Source organism: Diaphorina citri, unplaced genomic scaffold (assembly GCF_000475195.1).
Source record: "Diaphorina citri unplaced genomic scaffold, Diaci psyllid genome assembly version 1.1 scaffold23, whole genome shotgun sequence".
In the NCBI taxonomy this organism is placed as follows: domain Eukaryota; kingdom Metazoa; phylum Arthropoda; class Insecta; order Hemiptera; family Psyllidae; genus Diaphorina; species Diaphorina citri.
Genome location: NW_007377461.1, coordinates 344,994 through 355,464, shown reverse-complemented (window position 1 = coordinate 355,464; position 10,471 = coordinate 344,994). Strand labels below are relative to the sequence as shown.

The 10,471-nt window shown below is 40.6% G+C and overlaps 1 protein-coding gene across 1 annotated transcript in view; it reads left to right on the top strand.

Moving 5' to 3' along the window:
- LOC103509562 (lipid droplet-associated hydrolase-like) overlaps nucleotides 1-9,960 on the top strand; it is a 12,788-nt gene extending 2,828 nt beyond the window's left edge. Inside the window, exons 2-10 of the mRNA XM_026823728.1 lie at nucleotides 2,484-2,606; nucleotides 2,943-3,092; nucleotides 4,147-4,328; nucleotides 4,704-4,892; nucleotides 5,665-5,728; nucleotides 6,132-6,313; nucleotides 6,689-6,794; nucleotides 8,735-8,817; nucleotides 9,353-9,960. Of these exons, the coding sequence (XP_026679529.1) occupies nucleotides 2,484-2,606; nucleotides 2,943-3,092; nucleotides 4,147-4,328; nucleotides 4,704-4,892; nucleotides 5,665-5,728; nucleotides 6,132-6,313; nucleotides 6,689-6,794; nucleotides 8,735-8,817; nucleotides 9,353-9,583 (1,310 nt within the window). The 3' untranslated portion in view covers nucleotides 9,584-9,960. The remainder of the gene's footprint in view (nucleotides 1-2,483; nucleotides 2,607-2,942; nucleotides 3,093-4,146; nucleotides 4,329-4,703; nucleotides 4,893-5,664; nucleotides 5,729-6,131; nucleotides 6,314-6,688; nucleotides 6,795-8,734; nucleotides 8,818-9,352) is intronic.
- The last annotated feature ends 511 nt before the right edge of the window (nucleotides 9,961-10,471 follow it).

Below are 10,471 nucleotides of genomic sequence, written 5' to 3'. Positions count from 1 at the left end.
CTCTCTCTCTCTCTCTCTCTCTCTCTCTCTCTCTCTCTCTCTCTCTCTCTCTCTCTCTCTCTCTCTCTCTTTCAGTATCCATCTCTATTTTTATCACACACTCTCTCTCTCTCTTCTTGCTATTCGCAAGAGATAACTCCAAAGTATCCTAACCTTTTTTTTCCATGGGACTGCAAAGTACTTCCTCAGGGGCATTTATTTTTACAACAATATTACAAATAATACAAATACAAGGTTAAAGTATCCTAACCTAACCTAACCTATAGGTACCTACCCTACCTACACAGTATGCATGTACCTACAATCTTCATACCTACATCATCCTAAGAAGTGACCATATTTCTGAGGACTAACGCGCAAAAAAAAAAAAAAAATATATAGGTATTTTTTTAAGGCCTGTCACTCATCGGAAGGGTAGTCGCGCGACTTTTAGCAGCGCGTAGTGGCACTACTGCCAGAAAATCTATGAAAATGATGTACCTACCTATGTATTATGTACCTACCTACAATATCTATGTAGGTACCTAGATTACTATGTGCAGTTACTGTGCGACTTTATGGATAGGCACCTTTAGACCTAAGTCGCTCGACTCCAGTGTGAGAGATCTGTATCATTTTCATTAGGGTTTTCAGGCGTTATCGTGTAACTACTATAAAAATCGCGCGACTACGTTTCCAATGTGCGACAGGCCTAGAAATGATAAGACTACTTACTATGAGAGACTATAATGTAGGTACCTTGTGATAATGTTTACGCATATATGTAGATTTGTAGATGAATGTACTTACTTACAGGGTGTTTAATAAAAAAGTTGCCACCCCTGAAAACTCAAGAACTGTTTGAAATTCGGGAAAACACTAAAACACGTATTTCTTTATTTTTGAGGGGAATATATTTTTAGTGCCATCAGGGGCGGCCCCAAGGGGGTCAACTTTAAAATCTTAAGTAAGAACCCCCTTTTAATTTTACATCATATCAAATGTCTTAAAGAATGTAGTACTTTGGTACAAGTTTCAGCTCAATCCGACAACCAAGGCCGGAGTTATGGGCTATTCAAATTTTACTTTTTCCATGTTCTCCCGCCAATAGGGGAAGCACCAAAAACGGGAAATTCATATTGATAGGTGATTTGTGCTTCAAATAAGTCCCACTAATGATTAACACTGAAAATGGGTTCCAAAAATAAAATTTCGAAAGGCCATCAGGGCCGAAAGTCCAAATTTCATTTCTGGGTCTCAGTTTCAATATGAACCATTAGTGGGACTTATTTGAAGCACAAATCAACACTCGATATAAATTTCCCATTTTTAGTACTTCCCCTATTGGCGGGAGAATATAAAGAAATTAAATTTTGAATAGGCCATAACTCCGTCCCTGGTTGTCGGATCGATCTCAAATTTATATCAAAGTATTACGTTCTTGAAGACCTTTGATATGATGTATCACAAGTAGGAGGTTCTCATTTAAGATTTTAAAGTTAACCCCCCCTGAGGCCGCCCCTGATAGCGCTGAAAAATTGAGATCCCCTAAAAATAACTTCCCCCTAAAAATAAAGAAATACGTGTTTCAGCGTTTTTCTGAATTTCAAACGGTTCTTGAGTTCTCAGGGGTGGCAACTTTTTTATTAAACACCCTGTATGTAGCATTGTACCTATACCTACCAATATGTCTAATTTATTCAATAGGCTCCTAATATATACCTATGCTATATCGAAACGTATAATGATCATCTGGTTATATAGTAAACACAGTGCCACCCCTGAAAACTCAAGAACTGTTTGAAATTCGGGAAAACACTAAAACACGTATTTCTTTATTTTTGAGGGGAATATATTTTTAGCGCCATCAGGGGCGGCCTCTAGGGGGTCAACTTTAAAATCTTAAATAAGAACCCCCTTTTAATTGTACATCATATCAAATGTCTTAAAGAACGTAGTACTTTGGTACAAGTTTCAGCTCAATCCGACAACCAAGGCCGGAGTTATGGGCTATTCAAATTTTACTTTTTCCATGTTCTCCCGCCAATAGGGGAAGCACCAAAAACGGGAAATTCATATTGGTGATTTGTGCTTCAAATAAGTCCCACTAATGATTAACACTGAAAATGGGTTCCAAAAATAAAATTTCGAAAGGGCCGAAAGTCCAAATTTCATTTCTGGGTCTCAGTTTCAATATGAACCATTAGTGGGACCTATTTGAAGCACAAATCAACACTCGATATAAATTTCCCATTTTTGGTGCTTCCCCTATTGGCGGGAGAACATGAAGAAATTAAATTTTGAATAGGCTATAACTCCGTCCCTGGTTGTCGGATCGATCTCAAATTTGTATCAAAGTACTACGTTCTTTAAGACCTTTGATATAATGTATCACAAGTAGGAGGTTCTCATTTAAGATTTTAAAGTTGACCCCCCCTGGGGCCGCCCCTGATAGCGCTGAAAAATTGAGATTCCCTAAAAATAACTCCCCCTTAAAAATAAAGAAATACGTAAGGAATTGTTTCTGTGTATCTCTGGAAACCCTGGGGTAACGTTATACTATGTGACATTCCTGGAGGAGCTGCATAACAGGACCAAGGTCCCCGTTTGGATGATTAGTCATGCAGGTAAGTAGGTATCTGGATGGTTTTTAATAGATTTGGTGAGTTTTTTTTTTAGTATGAATTGTAGAGGTTTGATAGTGGGAACTGTAACTGGTAGGGTCTTATCGTGCCGAAATCGAAGAGAGAAGGAAGACAGGGTAGGAGAAAGCCAGCCGTTCCGAGAACGAAAACATTATCCCATCAGGATAAAATCTGCCCCGGGCGGGAATCGAACCCGCGGCCTAGCGCTTACAAGGCAGACGCGCTACCAACTAAGCTAACTAGGCTGGCAGTATTTTTTCTTGTTTGTATCTATCTCGAAGCTATAACAAATGATTTGAAAATGCTCTGCTTTCTCAGGACACGAACTCCCTCCGTCACGGCACGAGCCTCAACTCAGCCTCCCCCCGCTGTCCGACAAATCCAACGAGGCCCTTTACAATCTTTCCGGTCAGACGCAACACAAGCTCACCTTCATTCAGTCCCACATCCCCTCTCACGTCACCGTCTCTCTCTTTCTCACTCTGACTCTCTCTCACTCTGACACTCTCTCTCTCTCTCTACCACGTGTTTCTGCTTTACATTTTCTTTTATGGGGTTTAATGTCACTATATAAATGTTAAAGTCTTTAATGACGGAGGTTTTAGCTTCTATTTGGTGACAGTCTACTAGCCACCTCACATTTATCTCATCCAGCCTGAGTGGGATCGGAAAAGGCCAGGCAATTGCCAGATACCAGATCCGGATACCAACCACGCGCAACGTTGCATAACTTTGGTGATTTATCGGAAACTGATGTTTCATTCAACGTGTTATCTATGCTGCTGGTTAATTTGGTGCTTAATACAATCAAGATTCCTTTCGTTAATCAAAATTTAATTCTTATGATACAAATATTTATTGAACTATTTAAATTTATTGGCAATAAAATAAGCACTAGGTCCTATTAAATACGTTTTAAAAATAAATAAAAAAAAATTCAATATCAAGCACAAAAAATATTAATTTCCTACCAAGTCTTACCTTTAAATTTAAATTCCAATAAATGTAGCAACTCCACACACTTTCAGCACAAAATATACGACAATATACTAGGCACACATTTCGGGAGAAAAAAAATACAGATATCGCAAATTTAATATTACGTTTAATTTTTAAAGAAAAATCACCACAAATTACATCTACCTACCACAATATGCGCGATATTTTTTCAACTGGAAAAAATTGCAACGAAATTCCTTTTGTTGAAATCCCGTCACCACGCGAAATGCTTTAATACTGAAGGTTCGGAAAATGCTGAGAAGAAAAAAAAAAACAGACCGCTTTCCCATTTTCTTTCGCCTCTTTATCTTCATCCTTCACATGAAATTTCTCTTTGTCCCATTCTTTTGTTGCAAGTAATCTTGTACAGTTTTCCAAGCATTTTTGATTTTTCTGTGCTCACTTCAATTTTGAATTGTTGGTATTATTTGTGTGAGGCGAGAAAATTGTGTCGTGTTGCTCGTATTTAATTATTGGCTAAAATATAGGACATTTATTATTATTATTATTATTATTATTATAGGGCATTCAGTGGGCAGCAGAATGATCGTAGACCTCCTCCGGGAGGCCCCCCAACCGGGCCCCCTGGTGGGCTGCTGCTACTTGCTGTTCCCAACGCTAGAGCGTATCCGTGACACGCCGGCTGCGGACTTTCTAGTCCCCGTGATGACCTATTTTAGTCCTGTGATTCTGTGCTTTGCTTCGGTGAGTACTTAAGCAACATCAGTTGATGGTTTATTCGCTCCCCAGATGATCAGTTTCATCCATGTGCTATCTGAAAGGTTGGTGGTAAAATGGAAGAAATCTATGGGGGCGACCTTGGGCTGGATCAGAGCCAGAGTGACAGTGGCCAATATGCGAGCTGCTGGTATGTGTATCCGCCGGGCTCACTCAAGATTTATTTCAGGAGAGAGTCTCCTCGGAAATGAAGATGGGGTGTCCTGGTGGCTATCCTTTAACCGAGAGCTATGCAACGGTTTCTAGTGAGAACGTTAAAAATTCAGCAAGAAGCTGATGCTGCTGGTGATCCAGATTTGCTTCTATTCCAAATTTGTAAATGTTAATTTGTATTTGTTCCAGATATTCCGCGTATTACCAGCCGGAGTAAAGCGGTTTCTAGCCAACATCATGTTACGTGTCAAGTACTTCGAAGCTCCTGATCCATACGGTGTTGAAGCTACTGTGGCCTTGATCAATCCGAAAATATTGCGGCAGGCCTTCTTTCTGGCTCGGGATGAAATGGAGAAGATCAAAGAGTTGGACGTTGAGGTAAGTGCGATGGCGGAAAGTATTCTTTTGGCAGACGTATCTTGAACAGCATCGACGCCCGACGGAAAGTATGTACATATGTATTTCTCAAAGACAAGCCAGCAGCGGTAGTACTTTGTTAGACAACATTCAACATTGCGTCTAGTTAGATGGATGACCAGTGCCTTAATCACGTACTGCTGGCTTTTCTCGGCCCCGTTAAAGCTGGCATTCAAGATTATAATGATGTGATTATATTCTTTTCCTTCGCCTTTTCCCGTGTACAGACGGGATCGGCCTTTTTCGTCAGCCTCTCAATCAGCCCTAACTAGGGTGATTGCTTTGGGCTGACATTTGGCTTTGGCTACAAATAGCAGTGGTTGCCCTTTTACGAGTGGATGCCCTTCGCACTCAACCTTTGCTATTTCGTTAGCAAGGGAAATTCAGGCTGGTATACTCCGTGTTTAAAGTGCCCCAGCCAGACTAAGTTGGTCTACTCCCTATTTAACGTTCCCCAGCCAAACAAGATTATATGTATTGATGTGATTATTTTTCTTCTTCTTTCTCATCAATCCTAAGATTGGTTGGCAGCTCTCCATTCCGATCGATCTGATGTCTTCGCTTTCATTTCTTGATAACTGGTACAACCCGATGCCTTCACAACTTGATCAATGTACATCAATCTTGGCCTTCCTCTTCCTTGCTTGCCATCTCTTCTTCCTTCTATGATATTGACCGAATACTCATTGTGTCTAAACAAATGTCCAATCCATTTATGTCTTCTTTCTTCCAGTGTCTTCCAAATCTGTCTACTTTCACCAACCAGTTGCAATACTCTCTCGTTGCTCATTCTTTCAGTCCATTTCTTATTATTATTATTATTTATTTTTTTCATCTAACAATTCTTTCACAAGCTCAACGAACCTAGAGCTGAATCCTCCTCGTCTAAAACTTTAGCAAAAATAGCTCAAGTTTGTGTCGACTGAGGAGGAAACAGCTCAGGTCCATGGGAATTCATTCTTTTGATCTTCATCCTTCACATGAAATTTCTCTTTGTCCCATTCTTTTGTTGCAAGTAATCTTGTACAGTTTTCCAAGCATTTTTGATTTTTCTGTGCTCACTTCAATTTTGAATTGTTGGTATTATTTGTGTGAGGCGAGAAAATTGTGTCGTGTTGCTCGTATTTAATTATTGGCTAAAATATAGGACATTTAATATTATTATTATTATTATTATTATTATTATTATTATTATTATAGGGCATTCGGTGGGCAGCAGAATGATCGTAGACCTCCTCCGGGAGGCCCCCCAACCGGGCCCCCTGGTGGGCTGCTGCTACTTGCTGTTCCCAACGCTAGAGCGTATCCGTGACACGCCGGCTGCGGACTTTCTAGTCCCCGTGATGACCTATTTTAGTCCTGTGATTCTGTGCTTTGCTTCGGTGAGTACTTAAGCAACATCAGTTGATGGTTTATTCGCTCCCCAGATGATCAGTTTCATCCATGTGCTATCTGAAAGGTTGGCGGTAAAATGGTAGAAATCTATGGGGGCGACCTTGGGCTGGATCAGAGCTAGAGTGACAGTGGCCAATATGCGAGCTGCTAGTATGTGTATCCGAGGGGCTCGCTCAAGATTTATTTCAGGACAGAGCCTCCTCGGAAATGAAGATGGGGTGTCCTGGTGGCTATCCTTTAACCGAGAGCTATGCAACGGTTTCTAGTGAGGACGTTAAAAATTCAGCAAGAAGCTGATGCTGCTGATGATCCAGATTTGCTTCTGTTCCAAATTTGTTAATTTTAATTTGTATTTGTTCCAGATATTCCGCGTATTACCAGCCGGAGTAAAGCGGTTTCTAGCCAACATCATGTTACGTGTCAAGTACTTCGAAGCTCCTGATCCATACGGTGTTGAAGCTACTGTGGCCTTGATCAATGCTTCGGTGAGTACTTAAGCAACATCAGTTGATGGTTTATTCGCTCCCCAGATGATCAGTTTCATCCATGTGCTATCTGAAAGGTTGGTGGTAAAATGGAAGAAATCTATGGGGGCGACCTTGGGCTGGATCAGAGCCAGAGTGACAGTGGCCAATATGCGAGCTGCTGGTATGTGTATCCGCCGGGCTCACTCAAGATTTATTTCAGGAGAGAGTCTCCTCGGAAATGAAGATGGGGTGTCCTGGTGGCTATCCTTTAACCGAGAGCTATGCAACGGTTTCTAGTGAGAACGTTAAAAATTCAGCAAGAAGCTGATGCTGCTGGTGATCCAGATTTGCTTCTATTCCAAATTTGTAAATGTAATGTAGGGGTAATATGTAGGTATTTTAAGGAGTTAATCGAACATAAAAAGTACACAGTAATACATTATAAAATGAACAATGATAAGCTGATAAGAATAAGATTGAAAAGAAATACCCAAAAATAACTGCTAAGGCCTTACCGTCCCGAAAGCATAGAGAGAAGGAAGACATGATAGAAGAACTCCGGCCGTTCCGAAAACGAACCCTATCTGTTTACCATAAAATTCGCCCCGGCTAGGAATCGAACCCGCGACCTAGTGTTTTTAGTTTTTACGAGGCAGTAGTCCTAACCTCTAAGCTAACTAATAGGAACCCAGTTCCTCCTGTTTAGGTTTCAATTAACCCATTTGTGGCGAAGTCACCGCTTCACACCAGGTCACTTCAGTTCCTTAACCTTTTGCTTCGCGCGGTACTCTGGTTTATTTGTCACTCTAGTGTTAACTGTGATAGTTCATACTGTGGCCATTGGCAGTTGGTATTACTGTACGTATGATGAAATTGGCGTTACTGTAATAGGTACCGTCCGTACCTATTACAGTATTACTAGGACCTAGGTACCTGGGCATGACGAAATGATAATGTCGCTTGTCTGAACTGAGCGACTATAATGTACTATGTAACTACAATATCTACATATGTAGATTGCTATGTGCAGTTACTGTGGGACTTTATAGTTAGGCACCTACAAAGATTTTACCAGTGAGATTTTGAGATGTGTACATTTGGCCTCAAAGCGATCACTCTAAAGCTGATTGAGAGGCCGATGACAAACGCCGACCCCATCTGAACATGGGAAAAGGCGAAGAAGAAATTATAATCACTCATAAAAATAATTATGTTTCTGACTGACTCATAGGTAGGTAAGTAGGTAGAAAGACATTAGGTAGGTACCTTTTGCAACACTTTACGTAGCGTTTAAGGTCAGTGACCTCAGTCATTCAGTACATTTTGCTCCGAACTTTTTTAGCATTTATTTTTGGCGAAATCCCCTAGGATGAGATGAGCTATTTTTTAAAGGGAACTAAGAAAGTCCTTTTTAGTTAATTTTTTTTTTCATTTATTATAATGTGTTTATTTTTTTATATTTTTTTTTGGCATTGGTTTGGCACTAAGCCTCGACCATACAGCCATAATGTGTTTATTTTTTTTGTTGATTGCTACGACATTAATATCGGCTATTAAGCTGACAAAACCTGTTGAGTGGAAGAGCTCACTAGGTGAGAAGCCTGCCATTAAAGCCTTAAAAAATAGATCTTTGAAACTGCGGTAAAATTCTCGTAGACTTCTGGTTCCTAATTGGTAGGAGATAATCTGGATGACCAATCAGCAATCAGATAGGCTTTTTTAATAGCCCTAGAATCTCTTACTCAATCTCATTTTTCAGCGTTTCAGATACTTGTTTTATTTAAATAATAATCATGTATACCTAGCATTTTTAGAATTTTGTAATTATTTTTACGTGTTCTTATTATCTCTCTCTTTCTAGTCTGGCTGAGGGACTATAAACAGAGAGTAGATCAGCGTCTAGCTAGGGGACTATAAACAGGGAGTAGACTGGTCCCAATTCCTTGATCAATCCGAAAATATTGCGGCAGGCCTTCTTTCTGGCTCGGGATGAAATGGAGAAGATCAAAGAGTTGGACGTTGAGGTAAGTACGATGGCGGAAAGTATTCTTTTGGCAGACGTATCTTGAACAGCTTTGACGCACGACGGAAAGTATGTATTTCTCAAAGAGTACTTTGTTAGACAACATTCAACATTGCGTCTAGTTAGATGGATGACCAGTGCCTTAATCACGTACTGCTGGCTTTTCTCGGCCCCGTTAAGGCTGGCATTCAAGATTATAATGATGTGATTATATTCTTTTCCTTCGCCTTTTCCCGTGTACACACGGGATCGGCCTTTTTCGTCAGCCTCTCAATCAGCCCTAACTAGGGTGATTGCTTTGGGCTGACATTTGGTTTTGGCTACAAATAACAGTGGTTGCCCTTTTACGAGTGGATGCCCTTCGCACTGAACCTTTGCTATTTCGTTAGCGAGGGAAATTCAGGCTGGTATACTCCGTGTTTAAAGTGCCCCAGCCAGATTAAGCTGGTCTATTCCCTATTTAACGTTCCCCAGCCAAACAAGATTATATATGTATTGATGTGATTATTTTTATTTATCCCATTTCATGATTTCAGACGTTGGAACAGCACGCGTCCAAATTCCGCATCTATTTCGGCGCCAAGGACTACTGGTGTCCGGTGTCCTTCTACTCCAATCTGACCCAGAAATGTCCTTCCATCCGGGCGTACATGTGTACGGAAAACATCAAGCATGCGTTCATCCTGCGATCCTCCAAAGAGATGGCCGAAAAATTGGCCACCTGGTACGAAGAGGACCGTGAAGGAGGAGTTAAGTCAGCATCCTAGACTAGAACTTGGTCATCTTGGATTTGAGCCTAGATAGGATTTAAGCCTGGATAGAATTTGAGCCTAGATAGGATTTGAGCCTAGATATAATTTGAGCCTGGATAGGATTTGAGCCTGAATAGGATTTGAGCCTAGATAGGATTTGAGCCAGCATCCTGGAATAGAAATTGATCTGCCTCTATGAAGAGGACTTGGGTCAACATCCTAGAATCCTAGAAAATTGATTATTAGCCCAATAAATGTGAAATTCCATGAAAGACATTAGGTAGGTAGGTACATAATAACTACCTTTGTATTTGCAAATAGGTATACGATACGATATTTTAAATATTCTTCATTGCTCAATATTTTCTTTGCCATATGGGAAAGTACGAAAAGTAATTATAATTTAATTGTAAATTAGTAGTCTGGCTGAGGGATAGTCTGGCTGAGAGACTATAAACAGAGAGTAGATCAGCGTCTAGCTAGGGGACTATAAACAGGGAGTAGATCAGCATCTAGCTAGGGGACTATAAACAGAGAGTAGATCAGCGTCTAGCTATAGGGGACTATAAACAGGGAGTAGATCAGCGTCTAGCTAGGGGACTATAAACAAGGAGTAGACTAGCCCGAATTTCCTCCTCACGCTATAATTAACCCATTTGTGGCGAAGTCACCGCTTCACACCAGGTCACTTCAGTTCCTTAACCTTTTGCTTCGCGCGGTACTCTGGTTTATTAAATTTGTCACTCTAGTGTTAACTGTGATAGTTCATACTGTGGCCATTGGCAGTTGGTATTACTGTACGTATGATGAAATTGGCGTTACTGTAATAGGTACCGTCCGAACAGTGCTAGGTACCTGGGCATGACGAAATGATAATGTCGCTTGTCTGAACTGTTCGACTAT